Below are 20,753 nucleotides of genomic sequence, written 5' to 3' on the forward strand. Positions count from 1 at the left end.
GCCTCTTCCTAGCCCAAAATCTTAATTTCTTTCTTCACAGTCTTGAATCCGATTAAAAAAAAAAAACAAAAAACAAAACAGTATATAAAGTTAGGAAAAAAAAACAGGGAACAAACGTGGACACAGCAGGAGCAGAGAAGAAGGGCTACCAAGCACCTGAGGGGGCTGGCTGGGCTAGCTGCACCCCGGCAGCTCCCACATGGCCCAGCTGAAGCCCAGGGGCTGCACGTAGCCCCCGCTGGGAGCAGCACCCTCAGAGCCAGAGCTCCGGGCCCTCTCCTGGTGAGTCCTGTCGGCCAGTTTTGCTCCCTTTTGGTCAGTAAGTCGTAAACTCCAGGAGGCTGCTGCTTCTCAGGAAGGAATGTGGGGAGGGAGAGCAGCCAGCCCGGTGCTGCGGCTGCGAGCGAGCTGTGGAGGAGGCGGCCGCGCGGTGCTGCAGCCCCTTCCTGGCCGGGGGCCTCCCCCTCATCTCTCACAGCCGGCCCCTCACTCCGATTTCTTGGCGGGCTTCTTGCTCTTCCACGTCACCACCATTATAAAGACGCCTGCCACGGGAGAGAACAAATTAGGTCAGAGTATTTCTAATTAGGGGAGCTTTTAAAACACGCCGCGGCGAGGAACGGAATCTTAGCAGAGAGAGCAAGAAACAAACCCACGTGCAGAGGCTCAAGGAGCCAGTGACACGCACGTGTGCACGCACAGAGCCCACCGCCAGGGTCCCTGCCACATGCAGCTGCTGCAGGAGCCACGGGCAGCGCGTCACAAGCACCGTGCGTTAGCCACCCCCCTAGCAACCCCCTTCTCTCTTCCTCATTTAGAAGGCTTTAATTAGAGCAACCGAAATAACGCTCACCTATAAATAGCAGCAGCAGCAGCCCGGCCACCACGGGGATGATAACGGCGTACTCCCTGGGCAGGAAGAAGCGGTGGATGGCGTGGGCGCTGTCGATGAAGGGCTGCAGAGAGAGAAAGAGAGAAAGAGGGGGTGGTCAGCAGGGGGGCACCACCTGCAGGACACACACACACACCTGCGGCCGGCTGGTTTCAAAAGCAGGACGGAAACATGCAGCTGGAGGGGACTGCTAATTAAAGAGCGGCCAGGCCTGCGTGGTGAGGCCCTCACACAGCAGCTGCAGAGCCCACGGGGACGGACGGGAGCTCCAGCAGGGCTGGTGAGGGGCGAGCAGGGGCTGGACACAGCAAGCCCCCAGCACTGCCTGCCCAAAGGGAACGGCCGGCACTGGCTGTGTTTTATTGAGACCCTGCTGGGATTCATTCCCTGAGGACACTGCAGCATTTTGGGGCACTTTGGGGCACTGGGGCCCGCACCACCAGCCCTGGGGCAGCCGGGGAGGGGCAGCCCCAACCCCAGGGGCGATGCCACCGGCCCCGTGCGTGGCTCTCTACACCCGGCATCCCCCCGGGGTGGTTTCTCCTCAGGGAGCCTCCTCCCCCGGTGCTCCCCGATGTCCCGTGCTGTGCCAGGGCCCGGCGCCCCCCGAGCCCTCCCCGCCCCCCCCCCCCGTACCAGCACCACGATCCACAGCGTGTAGTAGGCGAACAGCGCCAGGCTGAAGGCGACCAGGCCGAAGCCCACCGCACGATCCGTCGCCGTGGCCTGCGAAGGGAGAGGGGAGAGCGTCAGGGGGGCCCCGCAGGCCCCGGGCCCGGCCCCGCAGGCCCCGGTTCAGGCCCAGGCCCCGGCCCCGGTGCAGGCCCCGCTCACCATAGCGACGGGCGCCCCCTGCCCGCCCCGTCCTTCCGGGTTGCTGCCCGCCAATCAGCGCGCCGCCCCCTCGTCACGCTGCCTCCGAGCGGCCAATCAGCGAGGGAGAGCCCAAAAGCGAGGCGCGGGGTGTGGTGGGAAATGTAGGCGCGGCCCCGCCCGGAGTGTGGCGGGAGGCGGAGGGCTGGGGGACGTGGGGTGGGGGCCAATCGCCTCACACCTCAGCTGAACCTTCATGGCTCACCCCATGCCCTCACATCTCACCTGTACCCCCACATCTCACCTGCCTGAACCCTCACATCACACCCTGTACCCTCACAACTAACCCTATTCCCTCACATCTCATCTGTACCCTCATATCTCACCTGTAACCTTACATCTCACCTAGCTGAACCCTCACACCTCACCTGTACCCTCATATCACACCTGTGCCTTCACTCCTAACCCTCACGACACCTGTACCCTCACATTTCACCTGCTTGATCCCTCATGTCTTGCCCCATATCCTCATACCTCACCTGAGCCCTCATACCTAACCCCATTCCCTCACATCTCACCTGAACCCTCACATCACACCCCATACCCTCAGACCTCACCTGAGCCTTCACAACTAACCCCATTCCCTCACATCTCACCTACCTGAACCCTCATATCTCACCGGAACCCTCACACCCCACCTGTACCCTCATATCACACCTGTGCCCTCACCCCTAACCCCATACCCTCATATGACACCCGTACCCTCACACCTCACCTGAGCCCTCATACCTAACCCCATTCCCTCACATCTAACCTGTACCCTCATATCTCACCTGTACCCTTACATCTCACCTACTTGAACCCTCATACCTCATCTGGACCCTCATATCACACCCTATGCCCTCACATCTCACCTGAACCCTAACATCATACCCTATACCCTCACCCCTAACCCCATACCCTCACATCTCACTTGCCTGAACCCTCATGTCTCACCCCATACCCTCACATCCCACCCGTAACATCCTATCTCACCCCTACCCCTATATCTCACCCCTACCCTCACACCCCTCTTTGCCCCAGCTGCCTGTGCCTGGAGCCCTGCAGCCCCCAGCTCTTCCTAAAGGGAATCCGCCAAGCCCTGGTGTGTGCCCACAGCAGGGCTGCGAAGCTGGTGAAGGGTCTGGAACAGAAGTCCTGTGAACTGGGGGGGCTTGGTCTGTGTAAGAGGCTTGGGGCAGAGCTCAATGCTCCCTCCAACAGCATGAAACGAAGGGGTGGGGAGCTGGGGGTCAGCCTCTGCGCACAGGGAACCAGGGACAGGAGCAGAGGGAATGGCCTCAAGCTGTGCCAGGGGAGGTTCAGGTTGGAAATGAGGAGACATTTCTGCTCAGAAAGAGCAGTCAGGCACTGGGACGGGTTGCCCAGGGAGGTGGTGGAGTCACCATCCCTGGGGGTGTTCAAGGAGAGGTTGGACGTGGTGCTGGGGGACATGGGTTAGTGGGTGACAGTGGTGGTAGGCCCAGGTGATCTTGGAGGGCTTTTCCAACCTTAGAATCACAGAATCACTAAGCATAGGCCTGGTGCTGCTGTGACCCTGTAGTTCAGTGCTGAATTATGGTGGAGAAAAGTCCCCAGTGCTGGGAGCAAATCCCATCGTTGAATGGTTGCAGCTCCTGCAGCATCGGTTTCCCCCTCTCCTACAGCAGCAGGTTTCCATTCCCACAGCCACCTGCTGCTCAGTTCCGAGGGAAGTGACTCATCTTGAGAGCAGGGAGCTCCAACAGCTCCAGCAGGCAGATCTAACATCCTGCCTCACAGCCGGTTCGCTCACAAGGCAGCTGGAGAAGAAAAGGGGAGCCCAAAGAGCCGAGGGACACAGGGAGCCTCAGAGGAAGGGGAGGTGGGGGAGGCCTGGGACTGAAAGGTGCAGATGTTACAGCTTTGGGAGGCTGGGGAGGGTGAATCCAGCTCACGGAGGAAGAGGAGAGGCTGCCCTGCTCCCCAGGTGCTGCTGGAGCCACGCTTCAGCTGTGGCAGCCTCCCCACAGCAGGGCAGGATGCGGCCGCTGAGCGCAGCCCTGGCAGGAACGCGGTGTTCAGGACCACGAGGCTGTGCCAGGGGCTGGCGGTGGTGCCAGGTCACCTTCCCCCTGGATTTCGGGCTCCTGCTTCTACTGGCCGCGTGCTGCGGCGCCTGCCCTGCTCCAGCCCCTCTCCTGCCCCCGGGAGGGCTGGCAGGGACCCGGTGCCCTGCTGGCTGCCAAGCCCTGCCTGCCAGCAGGCACCGTCTGACCTTTTCGCTTCCTCAGCCAGTACTTCTGAAGCAAACGTCTGTCTAGGACAAAACCACAAAGCCAGAAGAATCATTGTGAAGTACCAAAAACCTTTATTTTCCCCCAAACCATAACAACATTTGACATTATATTGATTTCCTCATATATTTGTTATTTCTCTACGTTAGGAACCAGATACAGAAAATACAAACACGATCTGTTGAATCAAAGACGGCACAGCATTCCGTTAGAAAAAGAAACAAAAAACTAGAGGAGCGAGATAAAAATGGTGAAAAATAGTCATTCCCTCCAGCCCAAACTTTCCAAGAATCATCATCAAAATAGAGCAGTGGAAGTAGCTTCTCTTTCTAAACGCACTTCTGCTTTAAGAAAAAAAGTTAGAGATTTATCTTTAGATTTTCAAAGTAAAAAAATGTTAAACTATCTTTCAAGCAATTTTGGAAGTTTGCATAGACCCATTCCCTTTCCAAAAATATCAGCGATCTCTCTATAGAATCTGATATAAATCAAGTGCGCGCCTCATCCGAAGATCACCGAGCTCAATTGGCTTTCACGAAAATAAAACATAATCTCCCCTTCCCCTCCCTCCCCCCACAAAAATACGGGCTCTCCCATTATTCCTTACAGTCGAGGCAAGTTCGGAGGCTCAGCCACACCTCTAGCTCCAAGCTTCACCCCAATTCCTTTCTCTTTCCCAGGTTTCCAGCTCCCTCCCTCCCGGGCAGCCACGGATGGGGTCGGGACGGCGCGGGTGGGCTGATGGACGACGCGGCGCTCGAGAGGGAAGGGGGGGAGCTCATTTGGGAGCCCCCCCAAGCGAGGAAGTGGCTTTTCAGCGCAAACACGTGCTACCAGGCAGTGTCTGCAGCAACTCGCCCCTGGGGACTTGCCTTGTCCACAGGGCTAAGTCACCAGAGCGTCAATTCGTTCAGCTAGAGCCTAGGCTGGGGGGTCAGGGCAGGGCAGGGGGGCAGAGGGGGGCTCGGCAGCCCCCAGGTAAGGCAGCGAGGGGGGGGGGACAGGACGGGGCCCCTCTCCAGGAGGGGCGTTTCACCTAGGTGCTCTAGCGTACCTGGAGTGAGGTTTTTTTTTTCCCAGAGGTTCACAACAGCGCGTGCAGAGTCCAGCTGCACAGCCACCAGTTTAAAAAGAAAAAAAAAAAAAAAACCAGCAACGACAAAATAAATTAAAAAAAAAAAAAGTCACCCCCCTCCTATTAAGATTCGAATGAAAGACGTTTCTTCGGGTCTCGGCCCAGTTCAGAACCCTCTAAAAACCTGAAGCGAACACTCAAAAGGGCTTAGCTTTCTGCAGGGGGCAAAGGGATTTGGCAATACGGGGGGGGAAGAGATCACCAGCCTGCTGCCCATCACACCAAGGGCGAGGACAGCACAAAGCCCCCCATTTAAAGTGCCAACCATACCAAAAAAATAGCGACAGAGGGGCAACATCCTTCTCCCCCTTTTTCCATCACGATTTCCGATTGAAACCCACCTCCTTCAGCAAGTCACAACTAAGCCTACCGGCCCGGGCATTCACTCCACTTATACCGTTTTTTTTTTAAAAAAAAAGTTAGTAAAAAAAATTACATTGAAATTTCCCATGCCTTTTGCAACGGGCTTCCACCAAGCAGGGGTCCGGAGACTGAGAGCAGGGCCCACAGCTTTTGCCTGGCCCCGAGATGGGAGCAGAGAGCCAGCTCTGCTCTCCAGGGCCAGCCGGGCGTGCGCAGCCCTGCTCACCAGCACCCGAGACCCAGGGGCTGCAGGGGCTTGCCAATAAGGTCCTTTTACTCGCTTCAGTCACCTCTGAATCCCCCTGAGAAAGGGAACAATGTAGGGAAGAAAGTCGTCCCCCCTCGGCCCCCCAGGAATAAAATATCAATGAAACAATAACGCAGTCAAAAAAAAAAAAAAAAGAAAAGAAAAACAAACACCAGCCTGCTGGGTTTATATAAAAAAAAAAAAAATCAATAAACTTCAAGACAAAAAAACACAAAGAAACTAGCCAGCGGTTTGGGTCTGGAAACTGATTCACTTCTTCAATGTTCAAAGCCCAACAGGGAACAGACGGCAGCGATGCCAACAAGGAGCTCAAATCGAGGTCTAGGGCTAGAAGCAGGCTGCTCCTGCCTCCCTCCCTCCCTTCACAGGGCCCTCCAGCCCTGGCTGCGCTGCACTAGGCTGAATGACTAGGGCTGCCTTCTTACTGAAAGTGAGGGGTGGGAGAGCTAGAAAATAAAATGACCGGGATCTGTGGAGTCGATACTGATGCGGAGACAAGAGACAGACACCCTACGAGACACCGTTACCAAAAACCCGAGCAGTGAGGTGCCGAGCAGCTGGAAGAGAAGCCAGAGATGGCCACAGCGACGCGATGGAGCAGGTTACAGCTCTGCCAGGCTGGGGAGGTGAGAGCAGCTTGCTGAAAGGCTCAACTGCTGCTCCCCTTGCTTTGCTGGAAGAGGAGATTCACAACGCCTGGCTGCCAGCATCTCGGAGCGACAGACTCTTGCCAACTGGAGCCCAGGAGAAAGCCCTTGGCTGCCAGTTGCTCTGACAGCAACCACCATTGTTTTTCATGGGAATAGAAGCAAAGCAGCAGAACTGAGCTGGGTTTGGCCTCTTTCCTAGCTTATTTCTGCCCCTTTCAAGTCCTGGTTGCAACGCTGGACCCGATTTCCAGCAGGTGCTGTGCCGGGGAGCAGCCTGACCCCCAGCTCCTGCCACAGCCACCCGAGGGCACAGCAAGGACACCCGGTGCTGTCTGGTGTGCTTCTGCCCTCGCACTGACCTGAACAGAAGGTCAGGCCAGGCCGGGCTTTCTGGCAGCACCCCAGGGAGTGAAAAAAAGCAAGCAGCAGCTCTCCCTGTCCTGCGAGCACCCCCGGCACAGGGCACCTCTCACCCAGAGCAGGAAGCTCCCCAGCCTGCGAGCGAGTGCCAAACCTCCCCAGACTGAGCGGAGGAGAGATCACAGTTGAAAACACCAGGAAGTGTGAAAGAGCCTTTGTTTCAGACAGACTCAAAAGATCAATACCTTTTCCCTACAATAAACCAAACCGAAGCGGTGTCTGTAACCCTCTGAACCGTAACCCAAATTTTAACTCCCTTTGAAGCAAAAGGGGTGAGGAAGATCCCTGTCCTAGTGCGGTCTGTCCAAACACAGAAAGAAACCTCTTGCCTTGAGGACAGGAACCATCAAAACAGAGCAAGCAGCTGTATAGCTTTGCCACACTGCCTAACACCCTCCCCATGCAGCCATCCTTAGTTAGCAGGGCAAAAAAAAAAAAAAAAACAACAAGAAAAATTAAAATCAAGGCCCTTTCATTCCTCATCTCTCGTTCTGCCAAATTCCCTTTTCCAGTAGCTCATCCGCATGCATTCTGGCCGCAGAGACCACTATTAATCCTTTTTTTTTTTTTCTTTTTCTTTTTAAGAAGGCTTTACAATAGCTAAGTTTGAACAACAAGGTGATCAGTCACAAGTCTTTCCTTGCTGAGCAGGGCAGGCGTGTGCCCGTGTGTGTGCACGCACACGTGTGTCAGAGGGCACGTTCCCAGCAGGGCCAGGAGCGCGCCCTTGCTCAAAGTGCATGGCTGCTGAGTGCTACTACAGTACACCGGCAAAAGAGGGAAGGGCACTACACAGAAATAGCTTACAGGCCAAGAGTCTCTGTACAGGAAGGGCTGAGTCTGCAGAGATCCCCGTCTGCCACGCAGCTGCCCGGAGGATCTATCAGGGGGAGCTGGAAGGGCCTGCCATCTCTGCCACGCGCTGCAAGGAGGCAGCTCAAGAGTCAGGCAACTGCAGAGAAATCCCAAAGAGGAACAATTGAAAGATCAAGCAGAAAAAGAGTTTGAAGCCTTGTCAGAGCTGGCTCGCCATGGAGCAGGTAGGACCGGCTGCTGTGGCTAACGTAGCAGGAAACATCCATCCTACCTCTGAGGGCAGAAACGGGGGCTTCACCTTGCCCTACTTGTCTCCCCAGCCCCTAAAGGAACCAGCTCAGGCGCAGATCCCTGCTGACAGGTCAAGAGAGGCCAACCAACACCAGCTCCCGTACTGGCCCAGGCCCAGAGAGGCAATTGTTACCACCACCACCAGAGAGACCACTGCAGGTAACTGCACGGCCCGGGGAGGCCGTCAGATAACGAGAATCTTTTCACAGTCCAAGAAGGGCAGCTCCCTTCCTGAGCCAAAAAAAAAAAAAAAAAAAGAGAGGCTTTGAATTCCAAGCTCCAACAGTAACTATTTGCTGAATCAGTCCAGCAAACGTGGATTACAACCCTGGAAAAGCCAGCCTAAGCCTCCTCCAGGTAAAATCTGGAACCTCTAAAGTGCTCCTGGTAATGCTAATAGGTGAGCACTGCCCTTCCATGCCCAGCAGTGGAAGGGCACGATGCAGTTAGTGGTATAACAAGCATTGAACCATTTAATCAGCTCCCATCTGGACCGCAGTAATTTTCTGAAATGCACTTTCGGGAGATATTTCCTATGAGAAGCTGTGTGGGGATGTGAGGGCAGCCAGGTGCAGTGCACACCACAGCACCCCTCGGTCAGTAAAAGTGTTGCCTTGGAAGGTGACGCTGCCTTGCAGAGGCGATGCACGAAGCACCCTGCAAGCGGCCCTTCCACCGTGTCACCGACAAGCAGCTCTTGGTTTGGTTGCAATGGTTTCCCCCTCCCCCAGTGGTTTGAAGAGTTCACAGTGGTATAACCCAACGTTTTGGGGAGACAAAAGCTGAGACGCCCCCTGTTGCGAATGGAGGGGTGGAACGAGGGGTGCAGAAGAACAAGGTCCTCTAGGACTAAGGATACGTCCAACAGACACCTGGTGTCTGCTCGGGAACACGGGAGGGCAGGCACTGGAAGAACTGGGAAGCGAGGAGGGTACTGCCGACAGGGAAAGTGCACGGTCTGGAGTGGTCTCGGAGTGGTTCTGCAGTGCAAACGTACGGGGAGGGGCGTGGAGAAATCCCTTCTGGAATGCTGCATGAAGAGAGGTAAAGGTTGGCATCCATGTGGCAGCGGACCGGGTAGGGGGCCTGTTTCCAGCAGCTCTACCCTGTTCTTCACATTTAGTGGGTTTCAATCACCACTGGCTCGTAAACTCCAGATGAGACCCTGAGGAGGCAGAGGGGAAGAGGAGGAGAAAGCCAGGTTATTTTCCTCAGTCGCTTAGAGCAAACAAGCCTCTATTCAGAGCTCTCAGCTCATGAACATCGCCCTCTAACCTCACACAAAATACTGAAAATAACGAGTCAGTCTGGCGGGACGTCAACGCACATAACACAAAACAGACAGCTACGTGGCAAGCTAACACTAGAGCACTTGAAAGAGCTGGGTGTAGCACATAAATCCTTCTAGAAGGCAGAGGAAAGGGCTGGGGAGGGAGCACACTGTGCAAAGAGCCAGTGTTCCTGGCTCTGCTTCCAATTTTACCACCGACCTGACGCATCTCTGTGTTCACCATTACTGCTTTTCTTCCTACAAAGGTGCTACAAAGCTTGGCAAACGCAGCCAGTCAATGCACGGCGTCAAGGGCTATTGCAGCGAGACAAAGTTTTATTTGTCCAGAAGTCTTTCACAAGAGAAAAAGCCCTTGACACAGACGGAGGGGGCAGGGAGAAGGGACAATGGAACAAGCTGCTGCAGTTTTGCTGTAGTCCAGCAGGAGGCAAAGCTCCCTGCCTTCGGTCGGGTGTGGAAGCAAACAGGAACCAACCTCTACCATTTTGTCCTTTTACTCCTCACTTACTTCTGCTCTTGGATCTAGCAACTGGGATCAAATTATCCCTATGAGCTTCTACTGACAATTCACTTGCACTCCAGCGCAGCTGCAGCCTGTCACCGTGACACCTGGGGGCGTTAATGTGGGAATAAAGCCACCGGGCAGCACGTGATGTTCAGAAATCTCTCCCGTAACAAAGGTGAAAGTTTCCTGGGTACAAACAGCTCACTAATCTCTCTGGAGCCTCGCTGTCTGCAGGCTTGCAGGAAACCTACCTGTTTCCCAGCTGAATACCGCTCAGTGTCGTCGTTCCGTCTCTGCTCACGAACAACCTCAGGTTGCTATCTGCAGACAGAAAAGGAAGCAGGTATCAAAATCCAGAGCTCCTGCTGGTTGCCAGGTGCCCCTCTCCCAGGTGCGTTACACAATGTTCAGCACAGGAACAAGTGTATTTCTGTGAATCCATACGCACGCTTGCTGGTGTTCCCATAGTAATAGGGCCCTCGGGAACTCTTCTTGCTTTAAAAGGGAGCCTCACGTACGAATCAAGCACAACACTGAGTTTTGGAAGAGTAAAAGCAGGGAAATGAATGCGATGACATTCCTCCGGCTGCTTCTTTCAAGGCAATTCCACTGATGTAAGTTTTTGGGTCAGCTTTAACACATCTAAACAGGTAAACTGTGGGGCTCCCATGCTGCTTTTTGTAGGCTCATCACTGGAAAAGAAATTCAGCCTGTTCTGCTGGCAAGAGGTGGCTGTACTCAGCCTAGTTTAAACCCATGCTGAGTGAGGTGGAGATCCCCATGTGATTTAATATCAAATCCAGTGATTTAAGGTGACTATCAGTAATCTGTAGAAGTACTAACAAGAAGTTAGGCTCAGGTTTAAAACTTACTGAAAAAACACACTAGATAAAGGATGTGAGATTGATTTCTAGGCTAAATTGGAAGATTCAAATCAATGCAGTGATGATATTAATTTTCTCTTAACAAATGCTGTGGCTGCAATGGAGAAAACTCCTTTGGCTCTCTCAGACCTGAACACCAGCACACAGTGACCCATCTCTCTTCCCATCCTTTTGCCAAGATGTGCCCTTTTTCCTCCAGTTGTGGCCTCCTGCTTTAACAAACACCCTGGGGTTGACCCTGGCACAAAGGCCGTGAAGAACTGGTATTTCTTCCCTCTCATCCTGTACGTTTAAGCTCCTGTTCAACCTCTGCTGTGCACTGCAGAAGAACAGTGGCAAGCACCGTTTGCAAAAACCGCACCACTCAAATCCACATGGTTTCTTTATCTACCACAGAAACACCTAGCAAGCACTGAAAGAAAATACTGTCAAGTGGGGAAGGGAGGCTACAACAGATCAGATGTGGCTCTGTAAAAGCTTGGCAGCCTTGCTAAAGGAAAAGCCAAGACCTCTCCTCTGAGGATCATCCTCTCACCTTCAGTATTGCTGACATCTGTGAAGTCCTGACTCTGCATTATCTTCTCCACTATATCGTCCGCATCGATCCTGGTGTCATCCACGCGGGTTGGATGACTCTCCACCGAATCCTTTTTCCTCCTGGGGAGAAAAAATAAAAGGAAAACTTACTCAGCCTTTCAAGACAGACTTTCAGATACTCTCTTGCTTCTTCGAGCAACAGCCTGCCTCCCAGTGACTGCTTCCACTTCACTGCTGCTTGAAGACCAAGGAGCAGGTTCTGTCTCTCCTTCCCAAAGGGGCTTTGCACCAGTTACCTACCGAGAGGGTCTGTCCAGCAGAAGAGCTGGTCTGGGGGGCCGGGGAGGCTTCTCTAGCTTGTGGTCGCGCTCTCCCTCGGGGCACTCCACCGTCATGCTGAGCCCTCCGGACGCGCTGCTGCTGGTGGAGGTGTTGCGGCGGTGGGTCAGGTCCGACATGCTGGAGGAACGGGAGTGCTCCGTGCTGTAACCTGCAAAGGCAGAGCGGTTACAAACCACGTTTTACCTCCTTCCTGGCAGCTCAGCTAACAGGCAGGGCAGCCTCAGAGCAGCGGTTCTGTTCCCAGATACCGAGGTTTATGCACGCATCAGTGAACTCATCTGTAGAGACTAAACAGGAAACTCTGCTATTACAGGGCTGGGTAAGAGAGATGGCTGCAAATTGCTCTCACAAGAGCTCGCAGCAGGAAAGAGAAAGGGATGGGGCCGCTGCTGGCAGAACCACACAGAGCAACAGTTACCAGAGATCTTGGACTGCTGGCTGGCGTAGCTGGAGTTCCGCGAGTGCCCCGAGTGGAAGACTTCCTCGGGGCTGGACAGATTCTGATCGGGTTCTTCTGGGACACCTGCTGAGAAACAAGGCACTGGTTACACCACAACCAAGCCAGCATCTTGCCCGCTGCCTAGGACTGACCACTGATCCTGGGACACCAAATTAAGGAAAGTGCAAGTTTGCTGGCAAAGCCTGTTGTACAGGCCAGCACAGTGCTTACAAGCACCTTGGAAATAGGGAAGACAACAAAAAGGTTCTCTGTCAAGCTCTGATCACTAATTCTACCATCCAGGGCCTGAATTAACAGGCATCTCTAGGGCCTTGAAGGGACCAGAAGGACAGTTAGTGTCTGAAGTTTAGCACCTTTAACTACGAACAGCTAACACCATGGGAGCAAAGGGCCACTATCAGTAAAGCGTTATAACCTCCATTTGGGCACTCCTCCTGCTTTTCTCCTGCTATTACTTGTCAGAGTCCATGCCATTTAGCATTTAAATCACACCCGAACTTGGCACTGAAACCTCAGGATAACCTCTGCTTCTTTGCCCTTGCCCCATCTTGCCTCTCAGCAAGTTGATCCAAAAGTGCCCCGGTGTAACATTTGCCAGCCTTTTAAGAACAGCACTTGCACGCCGTGCTAAGCGTGAGGCGATGTGACAGAGCTATTTTGGTGCAGTGTGCCTGCCTGCACGCTGGGAGTGTGCGGGGAAGGAAAAAAGGCAACGGGAGAATGCGGTGTCCTTGAAAATGGGCTCGCACAGAAGCCAAAGAACTCCACATCAGCAGCTGGAACAAGGCCATCAGACCTTAAACCAGCCTCTGAAACCTTCAGAGGAACTTTTCGAGAAGATAAGCTCGAGCACCAAAATAGCTGAGTGGAGAACAATGTTAAGTGGCACCGAACACAATGGAAGGCAGGGATGAGGGCGACACATGAATTATTAAATCCACAGCAAAAAGAACTAATTGCTTTATCTCCACCAACACAAGTAGGCATGCGGCAAAGATTTGTGCTTCCTCCTAACAGCTAATTTTGTTTTTCTTAATTTTCTTAAACGAGTAAAGAGCTGAGGATTGGTTTGGGAAATCATGAAATGTTTTTAAAAAATCTGTGCTTGTAATTGGTGGGAAAAAGAAGGGAGTGTGCAGGCAGCCCCGGGCGCTGCGTGGCTTGGGGCTGGGCATTCCTACCCGAGCTGAGGATGGTCGCTCGCGGCTTGCTCTGGCGCAGGGAGCCAATTGGGGCTGAAGTGCTGGTGCTGCTTGTGGTTCCCTCGCCCTTGCAGGTGAGCTGCAGGGTGGAGTCCTGCCCCGGGATGGTGATGGATTTGGCTGTGGAAGGCGGCCTGAGATCAGAAGAGAAGAGTATTAGGAAGTGCAGGGCAAGGATCAGGGATTGTCCCATCGCACGGGGGGCTCTTGCTGAGCCACGAGGCCCCCCCAGCTCCCCGAGGAAGGGCTGGCAGCCCCCTAGGCTACAGCACAGCATGCCGTTTGCTCCCTCCCCTAAAACTTGGGTCTTCCCTAATCCATAACACATCCGGACTGCAGAGCTGGCACTTTACAAACTGCTGATGCCAAGGAAAAGCAAGGTTGAGGTAAACTAAGGCAGAAAGCGACCACTCAGTCATTCGTACAGGACAACTGCACTCTCCTCCAGGAAATTATCCAGAGCTGCCCTTTTCCCCCAACACGTGTTCCAGCAGCCAGCCGGCCTCACAAACAGGAACCAGCTTGTTTTCAGCCAGCTCGAAATCCCAGCGCCATCCTGCTACACCTTTCTGACCCGGGTCAGAGAGAAGCCTTTTATCCCAGCACCCCTACGAGAGCTTTTTACAACCATCGAGTGACCTTTCCATTTTTTAACTGATGATCAAACTACTTTTCAGTGAGACTAAAGTATTTTTCCAGCTGTCAGAATCGTTTTTCTGGTTGTTCTGCGTGCTGCCGACATCCCTCTGTAAATGCTGACTCCAGGACAGAACTGCAAGCGCCTGAGCCCCCTCCCTTCCTGCAGGAGGGTTTTTGGGTCAAAGCCATGGCATGTGCAGCGTGGCAAAGTTAATATTCCTGCTGGAGCCCTAACTTCCCTCTAGCCTGAAGCCCGAGCTGTAACTAATGGCTTATACCACGCTTTTTAAGTGAGGAGCGAGAAAGCCAAACTTTTATTTGTCTCACTTGGAGCTCTGAGGTGAGCGAGGGAAGATGCTACACGAGGCGACCATCAAATAGCTTGGGAGAACGAATAAAAAGCTAAAACCATTTCTTATGGCAGCCAGACAGCTACAAAGGTCACAGGAGACCCCCAGCACACCCTCCTGAGGCAGAGGGGAGCAACCACCAAAGAACTTGGGCACCTCCCTAACCGTGTTAGCGGTGATTTACACACAGCCAGGTACTTTGGGGACCTTGTTTCCCAGGCTAATAAGGCCCCTGCTGCCTCGATCAAGCCCACTGCTGCTGCAGCAGCTGTCGGGTCGGGCGAGCAGCCTGCTCTCCCCTCCTGCATGACACCCAGGAGGGGAAGGTTCCTCCGGGTGCTGCAGAAAGCGAGTGCTCGGCAAGCACATTCAGGAGTGAGCACAGCTTAGTTCCTGCCTAACCCTCTAACGAGTGTCATTTCTCAGCAGCTCCCCTGATCAAGGACTATTCTACATGCAAAGTTTCCATTTTTAGACATTCGCACATCATCACCATATAAAGAAAAAATGGGGACGACTGCAAAAATCCTGCAAGAAAACGCGGAGGTTTGACTTTCACTGACCCCACTTACATTACATGGATATTTACGCTCCATGCTGTATAATTTCCAGGTACTAACAGCGGGGTTTGATTCCACAATGAAAAAGCAACAGGTATTTTTGTCAAACGTTGTCAGCCATCGCTTCAATTTGTCATTGAAATTAATCCTAGTAACCTAGGCTGGAAACATCTGTGAAAGCATCTGTTACCATTACAAGGTTAGGACTGAAGATGCTCAGAGTTTAATTCTGAAGCAGATTTTTTTTTCCGAATCTGATGGCACTGCATTTACTGTTTGAAAGGCTCACAAATATTGCTGCACTGTGAAAAGGCATTCACAACATACAAATTAGGCAGCTTTTTATAACAACGCAAGCTCATTGATATACTCGAAGCCAGCTCCTAAAATTAGACCATTTAGCCCAGAATGTCGCTGCTACGAGAGGTGACCTTAAGGTAAAGCTTTCTTCTCCCACACTGCTGGGAGTCAGCAGGAAATATTCCAGGAAATATTCCACCAGCCCAGGGCAGTCCTGCAGCACTTATACACCTTGCTGCACACCGGCTGGGATCACTGCAGGGTAAAGGCACACGTCACTGCTGTATTTGTTAATTGATTCCCCAACAATTAGCAAAGCAACAAGACTGCTCTCCAGCCCTGCTGCATTTGTTCTTTCTTGCTACAATGGATTCAAAAAAATAAAAGATGTGTATGACTGCAGTTTCTCTACTAATCAATACAAATTATGATCCTAGGTTCCTGCAGAAGAAAAGGAGAATTAAAATTCTCCAGCCTCGCGTTGTTTTTGTTGCTATTTCAATTCAGCATCTTTATTTTGAGTGCTATGTGCTGAAACATGGTAATTTCCAAGATTGTTTTCTTCATTGACCTTTCCCTTCTTGGAGGTCACCGAAACCAACCCCAGAGCTATGAGAAACTGTCCCTCGTGTAAAACACAAAGTTCGTTATCAACGTCTGTTAGTTTCCAAAACTCAATGACACTAGGAGGAAAAAAAAAAAACACCACCCACAAGACTGTTTCTTCCCCCAGAAGGGAAAAGAGAGATGACCCCAGTCCTTCAGAAGAATACAAGAGATTTGGAAAATCAGGTTTGAGTTTAAATGGGAAATTTGAAAATACTCCCCCTGCCATCCCATCTCACAGGGCAGGAGTGAAAACTGCCACATGCTTCAGCAGCTCTCACAGGTCACCCTTCACATCTATCACCGGTCAACGTTACCACTGGCCCTGAAATTCAGAATTTCCCCACCCTAGAGCTGATTTTTTATTTTTTTTTTAAACTGGGAAACAACAGCAGAGAACAAACCAACCAAAAGCAGTCATGCTATACCACACCAGCTGATCCAACAGCCTAGACCATCACTTTCGAGCTTTCCCCCATGCTTCCTTATCTCAAGGACATCTTTTCCTCCTCCCCAGCCATTTCAGTCTCCAACAGAAGACAGCAAAAGCACCAGGAGTCTGAGCCCCAGTCCCCCCAGAACAGGAGGAGTACCCAGAAACTCACGTTTTGAAGCAGGGATCCCCCGAGAGCAAGGACATCCCGATGGTGACCTGCAGAGAGGGAACAAGGCCCACAGTTAGCCATCCTGCAGCGAGCTCCTCACTTAGCAGCCAGGAGGTCAAGGGCTAGGCGTAAAGATTAATGAGACCCAGTTCCTCCCTAAAGGAGATCAGCTCCAGGGATTTAGCCAGTTATCCCCTCCCTTCCCCAAGCAGACATCAATGGCTCCGAGCTGTAGGGGCTCAGCAGGACACCAGCCTGGCAACCCTGACAGTGCACTTCAGACTTTTTTCCCCCCCCCAAGCTCATGCTTTCTCTGATGATAAAAAAACGTTATCGAGGGTTATCGCTTGGCCAAACGGATGCCAAGACATCAAAGGGCAGCTGTGATAACAGCAAATGTCCCTGCTCAGACAGCAGGCTAACAGCAGAACCCTCTCTGTACAGAACAGGATCTTCTTTGAGGCTCCGCGCTGCACTCTGGCTGTGATCTTTTTTTACTCAATAGCAGGATTTCCACTGTGGCAGAACCAGCTGCCGTACCTTTAGGATGGAGTTGTCCTGCCGCGTGTTCTTGGTGTCGTATCCCTCCAGCAAGCAGCAACGGACAGTGGATCCAGAGCCCGCAAATTCTGCCAGATTTAGGTCAGCGAAGCCCAGCTGTAGCCACGAAAACAATGGAGGGGAAGGGGAGAGAACAAAGAAACAAAAAAACCACTTCAATAAGGGGATATGCAGTGTCACCCAGAGCAGAGGAGGACAGCACTGCCGTGAGTTTGGGCAGAAACACAAGCCACACACGCAGAGATGGGGTGCAGAGACCCCTTAGGGGTGGGGGTGGGAGGTTGCCTTCCTCATCCCCAGCAAGGTGAATGCTCTGCGGGACGTCAGCCCCGTGCAAGGGAGGAAAAGAGCAGTGGTGCTGGCCAGGACAGCGTTAACCAGCCTGCAGCAGTTGCATAACCAAGGACATGGAAGGCACTAGGTCACCCATGTGGAAAAAACAGAATCACACACACACAAACATAATAAGGTACTCTTTGTGCCGGGCCATCCCGGAGTGCAGCGGAGCATGCGAACCGGGAGATGAAAGGATATTGTTACAGGGGAAAGTGACACTGTCCTGAAGCACAGAACGGGGCCTTGCAGCACCGCAAGCTGGGAGGGGAGAGCCACGGGGCCGTGTGAGTGCCCTACTGCCACAGATCAGCTGCTGCGCTGGGCATCCCCTGTAGCAAAGCTTCCTCAGCATCTCCAGGGTTTAAGTAGCTAGTGGCACGTTTGGCAGGCAGGAGGAAGAGAAATGTCTGCAGAGATTTAGCTATCAGCTCTCCAAACTTTCTTGAACAAAGAGAAAATAAATAGGAAAGGTGCTAAAGGTAAAGATTAGAGGCAAATTCAAAGAGGGGATGGACGCCTCTAGAGCACAAACACAATGAGGAGTAGTTTTGCTCTTCTGCTCTAATTCGTGGTATAGGAATACAGTGCTTTCCCAAAAGAAAAAAAAATTACAGCTTCTTTTACTCAGAACTTTGGCAATAAGTCAGCTGTGTCTCACCTACCCTGCCCAGAAAGAGATGCTGTCCCTGAATTTGACCAACCAGCCCCAGCACAGAAGGTCACAGCATCACCTCAACGTACAGGTCAGCTTCCACAAGAACACGGAGAGAAGGTGGACAAGCAAATGCCCCTACCCAGCTGTTATTTTGTGAATTACCGCGCATTTCTCCTGCCCTGGCGTTGACACCTGGATGACAGAACTGAACCACGAGCCTCAGACATGCAGCACGCTAAGGAAACGTGGTGCTCTCAGCTGATAGGGAGTTAGAGCCCAAACCAGTCCCTGCTGTATGAGCAGTGTTCCGTATCAGGACTGCTCCCATTATTCCACATCAAAAGTCTCAACCACAGCCTGCACGAGATAATTCAAGGGATGACAGCAACAAGATTAAGGTACCTTTGTCCTCTGTCCCATTCTCAAAGGGGAACAAGCGCTGAAGGCAAATAAGAAGTGGGACAGAACAGGAACCTTTCTTCAGCAAAAGGAAGGAAGAAAAACGACCTCAATTCACTCCCACTCTTCTCCCTTTGAAAGGGCTCCCATAACTCGAGCTTCTCCAGTTCCTGCTGCAGGTGTTCCTCTCTCGCAGTGCCGAGGGTTAGGTTTTTGCTGAATATTCAGCAATAATGCAAAAAAGTAGAGACTTTATCTTCCAGAGAGAAACTGGGGAGGAGAAAGCCACGTGCAATGCAACGCGTCAGAGCGACAGAACTGGAGGATGGAAGAGAGGTGGCACAGCCCCACCAGAAGGAGAAGGGGGCACCCGAGGGGTGCCCAGACCCCCTGACCCACATCAAAGCACTAACAAGGGCCTCGCTGAGGAGCTGGGCATCAGAGGACAGATGTGGGACGGGACTGGCAGCACCCACGCTGCGTGCTGAGGTCAGAAGCCCTCCTCAGGAAGCAGGCTCGCAGTATATAGAGGAAGGATCCCTTAGCAAGAGGATGTTTTCATATGTCACCTTTCCGAATGGTTTCCTCAGTTTTCCAGCCAGCTGATGGCGTTTCTTCCAGCTCGGGGAAAGAGTTTCCGCTTTATCAGGCCTTCCTGGTGGTTTCCGCTCCATAACCCCTGACACCGAGGTGACATTAACGTCAAACCAAAGGTACACCAGTCTATGGAAACTCCTGAGCACAAACAGCTCCACTGCTCTTACCCTACTGAAGAGGGACCAGGTATGGAGGGCACTCCGCACCTCCCACGATCAGGGGAGTTTCCAGCTGAGCGAAGGTAGATTGAGAAGGTGAGGACTTGTTGTGTAGGAATGGGGAAATAACTGCACGGACACAAACAGACTGCTGCTACAAACATTGGGAGTACCAAGTAACTGGATTCTGTCACAACAATCTGCCTGGAAATGAGTCTGAACAGGCCTAGTCCACAGGCCAAGACTGCAAAGCCTATAACCACCGTCTGGTGCAGCACTCCTCACCTCCACATGGGTCGTTCCTCAATTCAAGGCATCCAGCCCAGCTGGGGAGAGCTGTGGGAAGGCAGTGAGGACCACATGCATGCATGCGACTCCTTCCACTTCTTCACAGGAGACCGAGCAAAGCTCAAGAGATGAGTACTTAGGCTTTGGTCTCTGATTTGGGGCTGGAGCAACTAAAGCTCTTAACACGCCTCTAAACGCAGCTGCAGACCGAGCGAAGGGGAAGTAGGTTACAGCACGACCTGAATAAGAGTCCAGGTTAACTCCACCACGGAGACTGCCTTCCAGCTTCCTTTAATTTTTCCCCAAATACAGTGGGAAGCCTCAGGACCGACGCGTTTACACCTCCCAGGCACACCTCTTCCTCCGGCTACGCTGCACTCCCCGGACAGGCAGCTCTGCAGGACGGAGGAATAAACCTCCCCCTCGGCGTAAATTTAGCGAGAGAGAAACCAAAGGCCCTAGAGACAGCGTCCCGACGTTAGCCACAAAAAAAGGAACAGCGTGGACAGCACCGCTGCCCTCTGCCACAGGGCACAGCGGTACCCAGGTGCGAGTGCAGCTCTCCTCTCGAAGCTTTTTAGACCCACGGTCTCAGGAAGGATATTGATTAGGAGAAATTCTTACGAGGCTCTGCGTGACCTGAACATCTGTTTATTAGAAACTAGCACCAGTGACTCATTTTCAAACAAACATGGTTTCGGGCTCTGTGCGAACACAGCTCCCAAGCCAACATTGTCTCTTGTTCCAGCACAAAGCGAAGGGGTGGCATCCAGCCCATTGTCTCCCACAGCCTGAGCGAGAAAACGAGTGGGGCGAGCGTGTGTGTAACGAAACAAAAAACTGATGTCCCTGATGATCAGCTTGTTTCTTGCCTCGGTGCCCCCCGTGCCCTGGAGGACAGGGATTTCTGCTGTAGGTTTCTGCCTGCCTCACAGCGCGGCGAGGTGCCTACCCCAGCCACAGATGGTTACTGTGTTCGGGAGAGCACAGTAACTCGAGTCTGTATTTCTTTATTAGCAAGACATTGCCAGAAGCCAGAAAGTTCACATCTGACTCAGAACTTCCCCAAAGTTTGAGGACATGCAGAACATCTTCCCAACCCCCTTCTCAAATCCACATCCAGTGCAATCTGGATCCTGTCCCAGTAACTAAGCTTTTTTTTTTTGGGAAATCACTTAATTCAGGACGAAGAACTAACGAGTGCCTCTCCAGAGTGCCTCTCGCAGCAGCCATGCTGCGCTCTGACTGCTCAGCCACTGCTTTCTGCTGGGCACGGAGCACTAACAGCAGACAAAACCATCACCACTCTGACACATTTGCCCTTTCTTTACCCTTTCTTACCTTGGAGTAGGTTTTTCCGCCCTTCAGCTCCTATAATGGGAGACAAAACAAACAGGAAAAGAAGCTATTATCTGCGCTGGGGAAACATGGGGAAAGTCGTTACTCAATCCTGGAATTTGGTCTCAGGATTTCACAAACTCCTGTACCAACACCCTGCTCCCTCCCACCCTCGGT

At 52.6% G+C, this 20,753-nt stretch overlaps 2 protein-coding genes across 3 annotated transcripts in view; both read right to left on the reverse strand.

Annotated features, from left to right (window-relative positions):
* Positions 1 to 90: 90 nt before the first annotated feature.
* Positions 91 to 1,774, reverse strand: DPM2 (dolichyl-phosphate mannosyltransferase subunit 2, regulatory). Its single transcript, XM_032200319.1, has 4 exons — positions 1,727 to 1,774; positions 1,529 to 1,618; positions 854 to 956; positions 91 to 545 (listed from the first exon to the last, which is right to left on the reverse strand). The coding sequence occupies exons 1-4, from the start codon at positions 1,727 to 1,729 to the stop codon at positions 487 to 489; spliced, it is 255 nt and encodes an 84-aa protein (XP_032056210.1). The 5' UTR covers positions 1,730 to 1,774; the 3' UTR covers positions 91 to 486.
* A 6,457-nt stretch (positions 1,775 to 8,231) lies between these two features.
* The window catches only part of FAM102A (family with sequence similarity 102 member A), a 30,021-nt gene continuing 17,499 nt past the window's right edge, over positions 8,232 to 20,753 (reverse strand). Inside the window, exons 3-11 of one of the 2 annotated variants that reach the window (XM_032200570.1) lie at positions 20,580 to 20,609; positions 16,785 to 16,901; positions 16,245 to 16,291; positions 13,164 to 13,318; positions 11,941 to 12,045; positions 11,481 to 11,670; positions 11,179 to 11,300; positions 10,011 to 10,080; positions 8,232 to 9,128 (exon numbers count right to left, since the gene is read on the reverse strand). In XM_032200570.1, coding sequence (XP_032056461.1) covers positions 9,083 to 9,128; positions 10,011 to 10,080; positions 11,179 to 11,300; positions 11,481 to 11,670; positions 11,941 to 12,045; positions 13,164 to 13,318; positions 16,245 to 16,291; positions 16,785 to 16,901; positions 20,580 to 20,609 — 882 coding nt within the window. In that variant the 3' untranslated portion in view covers positions 8,232 to 9,082. Of the gene's footprint in view, positions 9,129 to 10,010; positions 10,081 to 11,178; positions 11,301 to 11,480; positions 11,671 to 11,940; positions 12,049 to 13,163; positions 13,319 to 16,244; positions 16,292 to 16,784; positions 16,902 to 20,579; positions 20,610 to 20,753 lie in introns of both variants that reach the window. The other variant, XM_032200569.1, reaches the window with a different exon arrangement.

The sequence above is a fragment of the Aythya fuligula genome, chromosome 19, assembly GCF_009819795.1.
Source record: "Aythya fuligula isolate bAytFul2 chromosome 19, bAytFul2.pri, whole genome shotgun sequence".
In the NCBI taxonomy this organism is placed as follows: domain Eukaryota; kingdom Metazoa; phylum Chordata; class Aves; order Anseriformes; family Anatidae; genus Aythya; species Aythya fuligula.